This window comes from Eleginops maclovinus, chromosome 16 (assembly GCF_036324505.1).
Source record: "Eleginops maclovinus isolate JMC-PN-2008 ecotype Puerto Natales chromosome 16, JC_Emac_rtc_rv5, whole genome shotgun sequence".
NCBI classification, from domain to species: Eukaryota; Metazoa; Chordata; class Actinopteri; order Perciformes; family Eleginopidae; genus Eleginops; species Eleginops maclovinus.
In genome coordinates this window covers 21275514-21292927 of record NC_086364.1, presented here as the reverse complement: position 1 = coordinate 21292927, position 17414 = coordinate 21275514, and the positions used below count along the sequence as shown (strand labels likewise).

General features: G+C 39.1%; 2 protein-coding genes across 3 annotated transcripts; one reads left to right on the top strand and one right to left on the bottom strand.

The window, feature by feature from the left end:
• The first annotated feature begins 2279 nt into the window (after positions 1 to 2279).
• On the top strand, positions 2280 to 7741 carry LOC134878471 (epithelial membrane protein 2-like). Of its 2 annotated transcripts, none has more exons than XM_063904512.1 (5): positions 2280 to 2453; positions 3831 to 3922; positions 5346 to 5454; positions 6330 to 6470; positions 6567 to 7741. In XM_063904512.1, the coding sequence occupies exons 2-5, from the start codon at positions 3845 to 3847 to the stop codon at positions 6725 to 6727; spliced, it is 489 nt and encodes a 162-aa protein (XP_063760582.1). In that variant the 5' UTR covers positions 2280 to 2453; positions 3831 to 3844; the 3' UTR covers positions 6728 to 7741. The 2 variants fall into 2 exon arrangements, with proteins under 2 accessions (XP_063760582.1, XP_063760583.1); XM_063904513.1 differs by lacking the exon at positions 2280 to 2453 and adding an exon at positions 3071 to 3285.
• Positions 7742 to 7894: 153 nt separating this feature from the next.
• On the bottom strand, positions 7895 to 16835 carry LOC134878592 (germ cell-specific gene 1-like protein). The gene is made up of 6 exons (XM_063904736.1): positions 16652 to 16835; positions 14937 to 15258; positions 10763 to 10810; positions 10511 to 10675; positions 10308 to 10419; positions 7895 to 9524 (listed from the first exon to the last, which is right to left on the bottom strand). The coding sequence occupies exons 2-6, from the start codon at positions 15232 to 15234 to the stop codon at positions 9065 to 9067; spliced, it is 1083 nt and encodes a 360-aa protein (XP_063760806.1). The 5' UTR covers positions 15235 to 15258; positions 16652 to 16835; the 3' UTR covers positions 7895 to 9064.
• Positions 16836 to 17414: the final 579 nt, after the last annotated feature.

Genomic DNA, 17414 nt, shown 5'->3' with positions numbered 1-17414 from the left:
GAAAAAAAGTTGGATTTCTGTAAAGAATAATTAATGAAAAATAATATGTAAAACAGACACACATCCTCACATTTGAGCCTGACGTAACCTTTCCGCCTGAGTGTTTTAACTGGGCGTGTTTTACGATGGTTTATTTGACCTTTCTGAGTTATTAGACACGGTTAGAGATGAGTCATTTGCACTCAAACCACCAAATATAATCAATGACCTCAATGACAAACACGCAAATGTTATTATGGGCTGTTTATTAGATAAAGTCTCAGTTAAAAAATCTTCCTCAAACTGAGCTTGTGATGTGTTCAGGAGCAGCATTGCTCATGGAATCCATAGCATCGAGAGCTGTGGTTTAATGTTAACAAAGTACATTTACTGTAATTTAGTTCAATCTGAGGTATTTGTACTTTTATTAAAACACAAATACTAATCCATTAATACATGATGATAAGTACTATACACCCAGCAGTGTAAATACATATATATATAAATAAATAAATAGATATATCATTTATAAAATACATATATAATTAATAGTATACATGGTTTAAAAAATAGCTTTTGATTTGGAGTTGTGAACACATGGATGCACTGATAATTATAATCAGAATAAATATGTTTCTGAAATCAAACTACACAATAAGTACTTTTACTTTAAATATAATTTCAAGCTAATACTTTAGTACTTTTAATTGAAACTTATATGTGCATTTATTTGTTATGCATTCTTTTCATCTATTTTGGTGTGTTTTTTGATGCTGTGTGTTTCAACTGAATATTTATTATATTATTTGTATTATCATCATTTTTATTATTATATTTAATTACATTTTTACATTTAATTTGTTATTATTATTTAATATTTTCTTCGTGATTTTTTACATTTCTTTTATTCATTTCTTTTTACATTTAATTGAATATATTTCTGAACCTGAGTTTGTTGACACGGTGCCACTCCATCTGCAGCTATGAAACAATAAAGCTGGGTAATAATGAATGACCTTGCAGCAGTATGAAATACCTCCTCCTCCTCACCCCTTTAAATTCCTCTCTTCCTCCCTCCCTCCCTCCTTCTCTTTTACTCATGCTATGACTTGCACTCATTTGTCCCCCCCCCCCCAACTCCCTTCCTCACAACCAACAACATTCCTTCATCAGGAAACTCCTTCCTTCTTCCTGTGCAACAAAAGCGAGAAAGCCAGAGGGCGGATCAGGAACACTCGCTGGTCTCTCTGCTGTTTGTTTACATGTGAAACAGAGACGCTGTGATTGTGATTCGCCTCGTCTGTTGCCATGGCAGCAGGCTGAGAATCATTGTAAATAATGTGACATTTTTGGGGAGTTCCCCCTCCCTACCAAACGTCAGTGAGTCACTACTGGACAAAATCACACACACACCCCCCACCTCCTCCTCCACCAGCTTAGGGAAGTACAGTTACTCAAGGCTGGAGATATGAGGATATGTGTCTGCGGTACACATTTTATTTTAATCAATTTACAGGTTATTTATTTTGTAGAATGAAGCTTTTTATTTATTGGTCTTTTATTTATTTTTTACTATAATTTATTTATTTCTTCCTTTAATGTATTTTTTTATTTCTGCCCTTAATTAATTTCTCCAGTTTATTTATTTCTTCCTTATATTTATTTAATTTATTTATTCTTTCTGCCTTTTATGTATTTATTGATTATATATTATTTTTGGACTATTCTTCAGCTTTATTAGTTATTTATTGTTTATTTTTTTGTGACACATGGAACTTATTTTTCTGCCTTTTAAATATTATGTTAATTGATTTTTTAATTGATTACAAAACATATTTAGAACTATGATTAAACACTGACATAACTGTAGGCTAAGAGATCCATCGCCGTGTACTAGTCATTAAAGATAGCTGCACCTGTACCAGCTGTGACGAACGCAGTACAGCATCAACAATCATGATTCGGTTTTCTAATATATATGATTCTGAAATGGAACATTATCAATACTTCTAATTCTGCTACTTTATATATATATTTACCAAAGGATTTTTACTTGAGTAAGGTTTTAAATGTTGGACTTTTTACTCCTATCACAGTATGCTTCTTGTATCAGAGTACTTTTACAATATTATATTGCTGCTTTGACTGTCCCACCACTGCATGACACACCAAACACAAAAGGAAAACATTTACATGTCCTGCCCACAAAAGTAGTGGAAATAGTGGCTGGATTTAGTTTTCTTCTCCTAGAAGTAAAACGATAGGGTGGGACAGGCAGCGTAAGGCAGAAGAGAGGAGGAGGAGGAGGAGGAGGAGGAGGGATTATGTGAAGCCAGCCAGAGGCTTGTCTGGGGTGTGGACTTAAAAAGAGGGCAGTCGGGTAGCTCATAGTTTTTGTGCATTTAGAGTGCGAGTCAGAAATCAGTATCCCCGAGAGCAGGAGGAATTAGACGGAGACACACAGGCAGCAAACAGTAAGTCCAAAACTCTTAATTTATGTATTTAAAAGATCATCTGCAGGTTTTCTGTTTTATTGAGGAATACTGATGAGTGAAGGCAGGTGTGTGTGTTTGTGTGTGTGTGTGTGTGTGTGTGTGTGTGTGTAACTTTCACGTAACTGCTCACCTTCACAGTCCTCACAGTAACTTCTTCACTATCCTGGAGTCGATAAAAGCTGCTTTCCACATGTCTTCAGCTCCTGTAGCACAACAAAGTTCATTTGTTTTTAAAAGACAGATTTTTTTACTGAATGCTTTTTGTATTTTTAGCCAACCTCAACCAAATGACTCCCATTTATTTTGCCCGGTGGAAAGTACGCCACAACCAGGTCTAAAAAAAAAAGAAAAAAGAGTCTTGTTTTCAAGAGGCAAGAATTTGGAGGTATTCCACAAGTGTGTTTTGTATTAAAGCAGCTGCTGACTGTTGAACTAACTTCACTGAAGATGCTTATCAAGTCTGAGGATCTGACAGACGGGCAAACATATCTGAAAATGTTCCAAAACTCTTCCTAGATCCGGTGAAAGGCGGGGGATGTTTGTAAAGATGCATCAGGCTTGACATATCGTGCAGCCGCCCGGTTGCTCATTGCATGTGTGTGGTTGCGTGACAGGGATCTGTTTGTTTGTGTGTGTTGTGTGTGTGTGTGTGTGTGTGTGTGGACCCAGCCCTTGACCACTCCTATACCCGTTGTCGAGAAACGCCGTAATCCAGATGTGCCGCTCTTCTTCCGTTCACACACCCACTGTGGATTATTTCGCAAAAAAACCACAGAGTAGCCAGAAGAGCCACCTGTGAAGAGGCCCTCAGGTGAGAGAGAGCAGAGGTTACAGTGTGTCGTAATTCAAACCCTGGGAAGCGGGCGTGGGCTCAACTGGGACGTTAGAATGGCAGGTTTTTCTTGACAGTTATTTTAAGGAGTGGAGACAAGCCTGAACTCATCTACCCGCCACAAACTTCTCCTCCTTTACACCTTCTTACAGTGTCTTCGATCTCCTTCAACACCTCTCTTTAGGAGCGTTTCTCGCCGTCTATTTGCAGACATTTCACAGTGAGAGCTGTAACTCAGAGTAATTAGAAGTTGTGAAGCCACACCCTGAGTAGATGCCAGCTTTTCGCCGCACTTTCAGTGTGTTTATGAAGATCTGTGTGCGTGCTTGAAGCTGTCATTAATGGCTGCCTTTTTTTTTTAAAACCACACAGGAAGTGCCTTTGTTATTGGCCACATTTGACTCGTTCTGCTCGCTGTGTGTGTTTTATTAGCGATTGAGTTAGCCCTGCAGTTATCCTGCATAATAAAGAGGTAGTAAAGTGGCCTGACAAGTTTCCTCTTGTGCTTCTCTTTCTTTCTCCAGCAACCCTCGTCATCATGCTGATCCTTCTCGCTGGCATCTTTGGCATTCATATCATAGGCATCATCATCCTCCTGGTGGCCACCATTGACAATGTAAGTGCGTTTTTGTTGTGTTTTAAAGTGCTGGAAGTTTAATTCAACACACCTGAACCACACCTTCTACCTCAGTGCTACATAATCCCTGACTTCCCCCCTTAGTTTGAGTGCTAAAAACACAGAGTAATGTGCGTCTCCTTGATGCTGACAGACAGCAGAATGTCAATGGGCCTCTGTTCTCCTTCATCGCCGCATTTTTGACATTTCTCGGTGACAGGTGGGGCCGAGGTAGTGTCGTCACCTGGTCTCCCTGAGTGCATTCTACCCCCAGACACTGTGTTGTTAAGAAAGTGAACATAAACATGTAAATATGTCACATTTTTGTAGCACATGTCGGACATACAGGAGTGAGACTCGGGGAATGTGATAGTGACAGGCAGATGTGCATTCCTACCTTTGATGATTGTCGCTCTTGCTTGCAGCTTTTTAAATACAGAGCGTGAACCTTCGGGTGTGAGAAAGTAAAAACATTGGAGTGGAATCTCCACTGGTTTCAAATAGAAGTCAACTTGTGTAGAAGTCTATGAGAAAATGACACTTTTTCTCACTTGATTCAACACTTTAGCTAACATTTTGCAAACGTGTTTATGGTTTCATTTGCCAGTTTTAAAGTCTTGAGTTATCAATATCAACTGGTTGCAAAAAAGAAGGAAAATTGTGTAGAAGTCTATGAGAAAATCTACCCTACTCCTCATTTGATTTATAACTCATTTTCATTTTCCTGAGAAGTTCCCGTTCTCAATCGCTAGTTTAAAGTCTTCTCCAATCCAATTTAGGACTCTAAAGGTGACCATTTATTAAACTGCGGGATGATAAAGAAGGCTATCCTTTTGGGCGTGGCAACTAGGTCATTGACAAGTTGCTACCACAATGTTGTCTGGTTTGGGTGTTGTCCGTGCTTCCTCCTGTTCACAATGTTTTCCAGTTCATTTTGTTGCCTTAAAATGTCTTGTTCGGTGTTGTTCTTAAGATCCATTCTCTTGTTGTGACGGTGGTTCCAACAAAACTACATAGTGACAGCCATAATGTCAGGCATCGGCCGAAATGCATCAAGTTTAGAAAAGAAAAGTAACCCAAGATTTGGCAAAAACTCTTGTCCGATAACCTATGACTATCGAAGCATTTTTAGATCAATGCCTAACGTTAACTGTCTGTAAACCCTAACCCTAACCCTAGATCAACAACCAAAGTGCCAAATTTGAGCCCTTAATCCATGAACCAATATGTGATGTTTTAGCGTCTATGGCCAGTTTTTATATACGGTATAGTCAGAACACACCCTCCTGCTTTGAATTATTCCTCCAGCATTGATTCAATAACCTTTCTTCAGCTCATAGGAAGGTTTCTCAGACTTGTGCAACAGCTGCTACAAAGTCGGACCATGATTTCTAAAGTAACGTTTGGTTCCTTCCCCCTCCAGGCCTGGTGGGTGACTGAAACAATCTCCACTGATGTGTGGGCTCGGTGGATTGAGGTGAACGGGGTGTGGAACCTCACCGATATTCCCACAGGTGCACACTACCCACAGGGTAAGTCAAACACACCACTTTGAAAGGAGGAGAACTCGTTTCCATGCGCACTACACTTCAAGTCATATTTACTTAATCAAAAACAATGTTTGCCCTCAAGTTTTCATCGATTTTCTGCCAATTTTGTTCAACTTGTTCTGACTTGATGCTTCAATAAGAGACGAAATAACCCAGTTTGACTAAAGCCACTGAAAAACTGGCTTCAAATCCACGGTATTTTCCATAAAAATGTAATATGCATGGCTAGAATACAGCAGTCAACGCTAAAAAAGTCATCTTTAAGCATCTTTTTTAAGTTTAACACTCAAAAACTCGGATAATCTGCTTCGCCCGGCCTCTATGGATGTTGTTGTTTCATTGGATTTGGATTAATACTGTCGCTAAATCCTGATAGGTGCATGGAAGCATCCTTTACTTCAAATTATGATTTTATCCAGCCCTGTTATTTGGCATCTTTCCAGAACATGGCATGTAAATGAGTTGGAAAAAACACAATGGGTTTTTCGGTTATCCAAATACTAACTTTTGCATTGCAAATTAAGACCGGTATAGCTCAAAGTGACGCAAACAACAATGCAAAGATGTCCGTTTTTGAAGCAGAACTCAATGAAATGACATCATCCTCAACCTATTGTAAAGTGAGGTTGAGTTTTGGAACTTCAAAAATATCCAGCATGTTTCAAAATGCTGAAATACTCCTGTTGTCTGAACGTCACATTCCTGCCATTCTGACCAGGCATGAGCCGCACACGGTGTCGCTGCAGAATAACAGTTTCCTGGGTGTGTCAGTGTGATGTTTGGCACATATTTCAGTGACACACCCCCCTCTCACACACACTGTCACTGACATGCCCCCTCTCTGTCGCCCCCTGCAGATTACCTCCAGGCGGTGCAGGCCAGCTCCGTCCTCGCCTGTATTTTCTCCATCATCGGCATCTTTGTGTTTGTGGCTCAGCTGTTCACCCTGGAGAAAGGACAGAGGTTCACCATCTCCGGCGCCTTCCAGCTGCTCGCCTGTGAGTATCCCTGCAACTCAGAGGGGGGAAATTACATTCACTCCCGAGTACCTCTACACTCCTCCTAACTCACGTCCTCGTCTCCTTCCCTCGCAGGCCTGTGCATCATGATCGCAGCCTCCATCTACACCGACCGCTTCCACAAGGAGGAGAACTTCGGCTGGTACGGTCACTGCTTCATCCTGGCGTGGATCGCGTTCGCCCTCACCTTCATCTCCTCCATCATTTACTTCGTGTTACGTAAGAAGACGGCGTGAGATGGACACTAGAAGCTATTCCCGACCCCCCCCCCCCCAAAAAAAAGACCCTTGGCTGGATCTACCCTCGCTGCTGAAATGTGATTTATTTTTTTGTCACAGATGTTGTAATATTGGACATCAGATTTGAGCTGCTAGTGTATATTCAGCTCAAGATAAAGCAGACCTGTTGATCCCTTCAAATGCTATCATTGTTTAACTGAGTCTGCTGTCAGTGAGAAGCAGGTAAATAACGGCTGTATTTGAGACTGTTTTCACCCAGATTTTGGGCTGGATTTCTACAGACTAAGACTTTTTTTGTTGTTAACTGAACAGAATTTGCCTTAAGATATAAGACGCCATGATAAATTAAGATCTGTCACTATTTCTAGCAGGTTGAAGAGTCAAATCTGTGGTAGTTTGTTGTTTTTGTACATTAACATTGGATAAAAAGGGGCAAGTTTATTTTTCTTATTTATTTTATTTGGTCTTACTTAATTAAATGTGCCACTAATTAAACAAATGTGGTCAAAACAAATCCATTCCTCTGTGGCAGATTCATGTGTAATCTAATGATAAGACTATATAATGATATAGAAGATCAAATCTGTACAATAATACACCTTTTTTTTGTAATTATTTGTGATTACAGACAGAAAACCGGTTTAAAAAATGACTTGCAAAACTCTTACACTACATTAATGTGTTCCCAGTTAATACACAAGTAGTTTATATTTTTTATTTTAACCTCTTTTGAAACCCAAATGAACTAAAATGATATCCATTCGGGCCTTTTTACATTAACTCACATATTAAACATATTTTCCGACTGTTAATCCAACCATATAGGGTCCAATCTGCTCTGTTTTCCCCAAATGCAACTGCCTTAAAGCGTGAGATATGACGTGGTGTAAATATGTTTCCCTTAATGCTCTGTATGTCTAAGGCTGTTTTATTTTTGCTACTGTTATTGTTCATCATCGATGACAATAACAAGGATTTTTACACTATTAAAACTTGATTTCCGACCAATAATTGATGTTTCTCTGTCATTATTAGGAGTAAAAAGTAGTTGAATAAGTGTTCAATTCTGGCAAATGGTGGTTGGAATAGTTGTGTTGAAACAAAAGCAGTTTGATGACCACATTTATTACAATTTAGTGAACTGCAAAACAAGATTCACACCGTTAAAAACAAAGAGTCTTTCTAAACAATACGGGATATTTAGTTTACAAAACAATGGTGCATTTAAACTTCCCTCTATCAGAATTTAGTGTCTGATTCGTTTGGTCACTGGACTGCTCACCATGTATATTTAGACTTTAATGAACATTTAATAGAGTGGTGCAGGAATGAGTCCTAAAACCTGGAAATGAGTCAGCGTTTTACGACTTCCGGTTCCTTCGTCTCAAAGTCAATGTTTTTTTAACGTGGTTCTAAGATCTGGCGTTATCCAAACAAAACGTATAAACATCAAAAACGTGTTTGACAAGGATCCTATAATCTGCAATATTCAAAATCCAATTGGCTTCTTGTGGAGGGAGCCTCATGGACACAGAGAACATCATTGGAGGAGGTAACCCTTTCATTCCTATGAAAGTTGCTCAGTGGTGCATGAAGCCAAATTGACTTGTCTTCCGAGAACGACAATACCTTTACGTCAATCTTCTGCATCCATTGGGTCCTTAAAGCATGCACACTTTCATTTTCCTTAAGCTCCGCCTCTTTCCCGCCCCCATGGCCGGTCTCGGAGCTGGAAAAGAACTCTGGATTTGGCTAATAGCACGTTTTACAATTTTTAGGCCCAAATATGAGCTATTTAAAGGGTTCGTAACGAGGAGTTGAATTAAGTAAACAATAATATCAGCTGATTTCCCAATGTGAGTCAACAGATAACCTTTATTTTGGTGCAAAATGATGTCACACTGAAGATGTAGTACCACCATTTGGCCACTATAACAATTTGCTTTAACTTCTGGTTCACTTTCTAAAAGCCTGGATCAGCCCAGAACATTAGCCGCCTTTAGCTTAGCAGTGCCGACGTGAAGTCATGTGACCGTGATGTAGTTCCTTTGTAGCCTAACGTTAGCTTTTTACTTCCGGACAACCAAACGTACACTTCAACTACTATAGAAGTGGTGTTAATATGTGGAGATTTTCCTGTGGTACGAAACGTGTCAACTTTTGTTTGTCACAGAGCTAATTTTCTGCTATATTCCAAAATCCAATGGAAACATCCCGTTGGCTTTTTGTCGAGGGAACCAGGGAGATGCTAACTAACGTCATCGCTGCACCACTCTATGGCAAATAAGTGCTGCAGTCGTAGAAAGACTCCATCTTGGATATATGCAGTACAGTTCACAGTGGGCTGTAGTCCTCTCCCGGATCGTAGCGGCTCTCCTGGTGTCCCGGCAGCGGGAAGCGGGGCGAGACAGAGGGGGGGTGTGGTGGAGCCGGAGAAGGTAGCGAGAGGCGATGGATCGAGGTAGCAGAGGCATGGTGGGAGGGAGGGGGAGGGAAGGAGTTGGAGTGAGGAAGAGGAGGCAGGTTGTCGGAGTGCCTTTGACCGGCGGACGGTAAATCTTCCAACGGGGTTTTGTAGTACGGAGACAAGTGGGAGATCCGGGGGGGAGACGGGGGAGGGTTGAGGGTGGGGTTGACGGAGCTGTAGTAAGGAGGCAGCAAACCCACAAAGTTGAAGCTGCAGGCGTTGAGACTGGAGAGGCGTCGCGGTCCGACCATCAGGACGTTCTTGGTGTAGTTGTTGAGGGTGGAGACTCCGGCTGACATGCAGACCGTGAAGGCACACCAGGCCGTGCTGATGGGACACAGACCAGAGGGAATGGACTGGGAAATCATTTGTAAAAGGGGAGTGACTGGGTGTATCCTGGTTCTAGAAAAATAATCGGAAAGCTAGATTTTCATTTTTCAAAAAAGCGCAGAAGGGCGGCTCTCAAGAAATCCTCTTATATTCAACGGTATAATACTGTATGAGGGACATTACAGGTAGAGGGGTAATATTCAGAGGAAAAATTACAATTTAAAATACAATCTCTCCCATTTTTCTGTCAAACAGGAAACGACCACTTCTTATTAGCATGTCTTAACTAATAAGCAGGTCTATATCTAAGTACAGGATATACAGAAGTACACTTTCTTGCAAAGCCTGAGACTTTTTTCCATTCAACATTTGATTTGAAGGAAATGGACCTGTGATGCTACAAAGAAAGGACTGACTGGAAGTGTGAAGTGATCCCACATGAAGACTTGGAGTCTCAGCTGAGCCGCAAGAAAAGAAAAACTTGTTTCCATGTCAAGAATTTCAGTTTGTCAGGGAACGACTCAGCAGGAAGTCGTGAAAACATTCCACCATACCAAAGGGAGCGATAAATACGGTTTTAAAATGTGTTTTGCAAGTCAACGCACAAACCCTCAGTACTCTATGGTCCAAGTTGACTATCTCACTGTGCCTGGATCCTTGAGACTTTCTGAGAAGTTTAAATTCTCTGCAGAGATCTCGGCTTCAGAGGAAAAACCTAAAAAGGTCTGGATGTTTTGATGGGAGTAGCAGAACATGTGTGAGTGTGTTTAAAGGACTCACTAGAAGGCCCAGGAGTAGCCGTAGCTGTGAGGCTTGAAGTCTTCTGGTCCCATCGAGGCGGTGGTCTGAAACACCTGCATGAACATCATGTGACCCACCATCCCAAGCAGACCTGGGAACACAGAGCAGGAAACTAATATAAGTACACTGGTCCTTCTGCTTTGTAACCAAAGTCTGAGTGACATCGTAAATAGTATCTCTACCTCCCAGGACCGTGGAGAGAGCAGCGAAGGCGTTGAGCAGCTGCCCACAGCGCTGAGTGGACGGGCAGCAGGTCCGGATGCAGAGCTGCACCGACAGCAGAGTGCAGCTGATCATCAGCAGAGCCACGTACATGATCTCCATCGTGAGAGACAGCCACATCATCGCTGGGGAGGGACAGGCTGAGCAATAAGACTGGTGAAGGTGGTGGATTTATATCAATCACTAACACAGAGAAGGATAAAGCCATTTACCTTTTTCAGATCCCGGAGTCAAAGTATAAAACCCTCTGCATTTCTCCTCTAGGAATCAAAAGACAAACGAAAAACACAAAAAATGTACATTGAAATGATCTTTATACCGACAGGAACAGTGCACTGGAAGATGTCCACTACAGCAGTCACATATTTTAAAATGCATGTTATATATATATTGTAGTAAAATGCGCACATTTTTACTTCCCATGTTTATATAAAACATGACATTTTTGTTATTCTTATTTTAATTCATGTTTATATAAATCTTTTTTACCCACTTTCTTTTATCTTTCATTGCATTTTCTGACTTTTAATGTTTATATCATTCTTAGTTTCATTTCACATTTGTATACATATTTTAATTGTGTATTTTATTTGATCTTTATTAGACTTTTTACTTTAAAACCTTTATTTATATTTTGCAAACTTGTTCTTTAAATTTGTATTTCTTTATAAATATTTGTATCGTTTTCTATTTTTTAAAATATTTTATTGGACATTTAATTGAACTTTTTATGGCTGTAAAAATATATATACATATTCATCTTTTATGGGATATTTGACCTTAACTTGTTATGTTTATACCAATATTTTAGTTGGATTTCTATTATTTGATCTATTTAGATGTACTGTACAGACTCTCCATTGTTCCTCCCTTTAAAGGACTCCTCCAGCCTGTAGATAAAGTCTATATTATATATTTAAATGCACTCTGCGCTCTAATGACTGTGAGAATAACCAGACGGAGGTGAAGTGTGTACATGTCCTGCAGAAAGCTGCTGGGAGATTATCAGATTTGTGAGGATGGCCCTACGGGAAGAATCTGAGTAGCACCAAACCAGACTCTCTTACAGTGAGTCTCGTCTCTCATTTCCCCTCGTTATTTCCACATGAAAGCATTTTGTGTTCGCCCCACAAGTGTTTCTTCTCACCACTGCAGGCAATGCTATAAAATAGAAACATTACAAAGATAGGAACAACGTGTTTCTGCAGACGGATGAGCTTCTCTGTGGCTTGTTTACTGAAGTGTTTACAGGACAGCTGCAATAATCAGTGAGGTTAAAAACTACGGTGGCCCTGAGAGGTCAACACACAGGAAAACGTGCAAACAAGTACAGGAACATGTAGGAAACACGTGTGCAAGGCATGGAGAAAATGAGAGAATGCATCTATTAGTGCATTGTGTTTCCAAATTGGTCCGATTTTAGGTGACAGTGTAGGATTGGTTTGCTATTAACATGGATTTCTTTTTAACATTTTGGGAGAGTGTGAAACATAATTTCAGTCTCCCTGTTTGTAACACAATCTGAGATATTGATAAGAATGTTGACTTTGACTGGTGTGGTTTACAGGAGGGCAAGTAGCAGCACAAACAATACATTTTCTTTCTTTTTAAGGAAATGATTTTTGTTAACATCCCCAAATTGTGTTTTTTCCCCTGACACTGCAAGAGATTTTGTTCACATCACAGCTGCAATAATCAGTGTGAGGCTCAAAACCATGGTGGTCCACAAATAAGAAAACATTTTCACCAATTTAGAAAAGAAAAAAGGCAGAAAACCCCCCAAAAAACTGTCACTTTATTCTTAATTTTTCCCTCTAAAAACCCAATATTTATTTCTGTTTTTTCACATTATAGCATTTTATTAAATGAATATTGTGTATGTTATAAACCTGGAGGAGTGAGAGGTTATTTTTTATTGAATTTTGACATATATTTAAAAGAAATGTCTTCCGCAAAGAAATCCTTTTTGTTTGCCGATGTGTTCACATGCCAAGCTCTAATAATCAGTGAGGCTCAAAACTACGGTGGCCCTGAGGGTTCAACACACAGGAAAACACATGCAAACAAGAACAAGAAAATAAACAAGTATTTTTTTTAACTCAAGCGACAAAAACCAATGCAACACATCAGCCACACATTGTCTGGGTTTTTTTTTTTTCCTCCACTGCCAGGAAAGCCATTTTGGAGAAAAATAGGGACAACCTGTTCTGCAGTCGGTTAAGCTTCTTTGAGGCTTGTTTACCAAAGTGTTTACATGACAGCTGCAATAATCAGAGTACCGCATATGGCTCTAAATCACACCGGCCCATAAGCTCGACACACTAGGACTTAACACAGAGAAAAACAGAAAGAAATGTGTAAGAAAAATAAAGAAGTGATGTTTCTTTGGTATTTGTTTGTTCTCTCACACTGCAGTTTTATCTCTAGATGCTGTGCATGCTCTGTCTCATAGATTCTTCTTCAATTGCCTTTATTTTGTCCATTTGCTTGTGTTTTTTTAAAGATTAAACACAGAGCTCTCAGGGCCACCGTTCTAAATACTTCACTGACATTCATTCAAATGCTCAGAGGGCCTACTTTTCTTGTGTGTGCCTTACTTATCACTCTGAAACACAAATCTACAAGACAGTATTCAAGAAAGAGATCCTTAAATCGTAGTCAATACTCTCGTATATCTCCGTGTATTGTCCCTCCTGGCTTTCTTAGCTTTGATTTGGATAAATATTGCAAAAAAGAGACATTTGTACGGATTAACTTTGACATTTTTCACAATTTTCTTTGATTTTAGAGACCAAATTTAACTGATTTAATCCCAAAAAATGGTCTGCAAATCAAGCGAGATTGTAAATAATTGTCTGATGCATTCTTATACAATTTGCTGCCTGGAAAACGCCGCTAAAGTTGCACAAATGATGGTTTAAACAACATGTGTAACACTACAGAACAAACACTACCTTCATTAATACATGTGGAAGGACATCTGTATGTCTTGCAGCAGACAGGATGGTTGGTGTTTGCTTTACTTCCAACCATTACCAAACTATTAACCAAAATAAGGATCTATTTATGTATATATTGACCTCACAGTAGGTCAGTTTAAATCTTCTGGCTGCACTGCGCTATCACCGAGACTCAATCCTTACAATCAGTTGCAAATCAGCCTCAAATGAGACGGTTAAAACCCCGCCGATGTTTGTGAATCCCATTAACCTTTCTCTCTCTCAGGGTTTCTAATCCATAATTGAGTCATGCTGTTGAAGTCTAAATCTCTCTCTCACACACACACACACACAAACACACACTGATGATAATCCTCTTTGGGCACAAACACAAACACACACACACACACACACACACACACACACACACACTGAGACACACACAAATACAAATTAACACACCAGTGGCCTCATTTCACATCACCACCTTGGATTTCTGTGTCCTACTTCATTGTGTTTCGCACTCGTGCCACAGTTTGACTTCCTGTTTCTGTGCCGATCCTTATCTCACCTTGTGAATATCAGCATATGACCACGGCTTAAAATATTTTACAATAATGCTGAATGTTTAATGCAAAGATGGCTGCATGTCTAAGTTTTACATTACATGAAATGGTTCTTTTGACGCTTTTAGCCAATGCGACTTGCAATGCAATAAACCATAAAGATTCAAATTCAACAAGAGCATGCAGGTAGCTTTACTTCAAATAAACCAATATAAGTTCAGGTGCATTCACTTCAATAAGCTGTACCCTGTAAGTACTACCATTATTGTATTTCATTTGTTAGTTTTTCATTCCATTTAAAACCGAAAACATGAAAAAAAAAATGAAAAAGATGAAAGAATTACCCGAATATTTTAGTTAAACAAATAACAAATCAAATATAAATACGTGCAGGTGACAGGTAAAAGACCGGCATTCAAATTCTAATTGATGTATTTCACCATTTATTTGTTGACTTTCTTTGAGGTATTTGAACTATTTTTCCATTGATTCCACTTTCATAATGCTGCTACTGATTTACCATGGATGTGTCCTTATTTGATTCATTTTAAAATGTGTGTTCTCTGTTAGTCTAATAATTATTGAGTTTTTCCCGTTGATCTGCTGTGACTATCTATCCCCCTGTGGGACAAATAAAAGTATTGTATTTACACAAAAAGCACTGCGCCTTTGATGAATTTACTTTACTTTATTATCTAACGTCCTGTCTGTTTTGGATGTCTGTCTTACCGCAAGCACATGATCCTTTTCTGGATTGAATGCCATGTTGTTTTGTGCATGTCAAACTAGATTAAAAAAGCTGAGCATCTTTGAAACACAGCAGTTAATAAATATGTCATATGGCTCATTGATTCTGAGACTATGTTCATTTGAACTCTCACCCCAGGCGTCTTTGTAGATGTTCTCCTCGCAGATGAGGAAGAGTCCGGTGTGGAAGGTGGGGAAGACGAAGCGGTCGTCTCCGGTCTCCCAGGAGAACTGGATGTCGGAGGCGTTGGCGATGCCGGGGACGGGGATGCAGTTTTTGTGTTTGACCGGAGAACACAGCGGTTTGGGAACCTTCTGCTGCCCCTCGCACCAGTAGGAGGACAGGAGGGCGGAGGTGGCCATGAAGAGGGAGACCATGGTCTGGAGGAAGGAGAGGCGGGGGGTTCGCATCTTCTGCACAAACGCCTTCATCGGGGGGTTAGATGGAGCCCTGGGCTGGGGGGGGGGGAACAGGTGTAGAGAGACTCAGAATCAGGTTAGTAGGTTTACACGTAGGAGGACTTTGCTTCGGTGTAAATTGTGCATACATCAATGCAGTGAGAGGAATTAAGGAACAGAAATAGTGCAATGATAAAAAAATAAGAGAAATATTTACAAAAATGTACAGTAAAAGTGTGACAAAATACAAAAACTTAATGTGTAGATTTTAAAAGAGCTAGCATTTAACAGTAATGTGCAAAATATTCAAACAGGTGTTCAGGATTCATTGAACTAAAATGAACCTTAAGTTGTGTTTATATTTAAAACAGGGTCAAATATCCCAAAAACATGGAAAACTAAAAGTCAGCTCGATACTAAATTACATTTTATATATTTTATTCATCCCAAATTACGACATTAATATATACAATTAACTACGACACAAATTATCCAAGTTTAAGATGTTCTTTCTGTAATATATTTAATAATTTTCTCTTTTTGTAACCGTTGCATTCATCTTTAAAGATTACGTCAAAGGTTTTTCTTGTACACATTTTTGTTTTACTGCAAAATCTTAATTTCAAAACTAACTTTGAGAAACATTAAGTGGAAAAAAAATCCAATATTTTCTCCCGAAATGTAGTGAGGAAGAATAACAAAGAGGCATACCATGGAAAAACTCAAGGAGAGTACTTCAATATGTTACCAAGGGACTCAATATTAAAAATATCAGCAGCCAGATTTAGTAACCAAGGAGAAGCAGCCATAATCAACATCCTGAGATGAATACTGTTTGGAAGAGAAGGTGCTACAGAGTTTTTACATGATTAATCACATTTAAATAACAAATTAGAGACAGAAAATCAGCACACTACTGGTGATTGTTGCAGGGATGAATCAGACGGAAATTGCAGCGGTAGATGCGTAAGAAACTACATTTAGTAAAATGTGAGGTACTTGTACTTACCTGAGCTTTAACTCCAATACGTTTGGTATTCTCTGCTTTTTACTCCACTACTTTTCTTGTTAAGCTAAATATAAATAAACTACAACATTATAGATAAAACAATGCAGCAGTAAAGTAATTCAAATTAAGCTCAGATTTTACCAGCTGCAAACACATTAATGAAGCGATGATTAAAATCCAAATCCTTTCATATATTTGGTAGCTGAAATCGGCCATACCGCAACAAATATCTTCGGTACTTTAATTATAATGTAATGCTAATACTTTTAGAAAGCACATTTAAATAACTTTTAATTCAAATGATTCATTACAATACTTTAAAGCAATAATTTGAGCTATTTCACATGTATCCATTATACCTTTTTTTAAAGATATTTTGACCTTTTCTGTATTATTGTTAGTAGGATATTTAATTAAAAGTAGACACTAAGAAGCTCTCACCTCCTTCGGCCTCTCTTTCTTTGTACTTTGTCTTCAGTTCTCTCATCGAGTGAAGCGATTGAAGTTGAAGACAGAATCATCCGGCTCTCTTCTTCCCGTCGACTCTTCATCAGATATCAGAGTGATGGAGGATTTTGGCCGTCCTGCTGACCTCTGAGAGCTGAGTGACTGTCAGTCTTTATGATCCAACCACAACAACTGTGAGCAAAACACACACACACACACACACACACACACACACACACACAAACACACACACCATCCTCTTCTTTAATCCATCCGTATAAATCCAAAGCAGACATCTCTGTTCCATCTGTTTTCATTATGATTCCTAGACTTATTTTGATCCATTTCATCCATCTCTCACCCCCATCCTTATCTGGCCCCTCTTTCACTGTTTGGATCTGAAAATCAACATGACCTTGAATGTGGAATAAATGTCAGATAAACACACACTTGGGCCAAATAGCTTTGCAGTACCAGATGTGTACACCAATGTTAAGGAACCACTTGCAACTTGAAATCGCTTTACTGCAAAGGTTTTAGGTTGTTAACAAGACAACGTGATCCTTCTGGATACTTAACTGGATACTGTACTAATTATATAAAACTGTAAGCCTGTATAAGTACTATGGTGTTAGCCTAAATTGTACGTTAATTGAGTATTTTCATTTTGTGCTAGATTTTAGAGGAAAAATATATAAATATTGTAAAATATCTTACATTTTAATTCAGGACTCAGTTTATACTTTACACTTGTTTT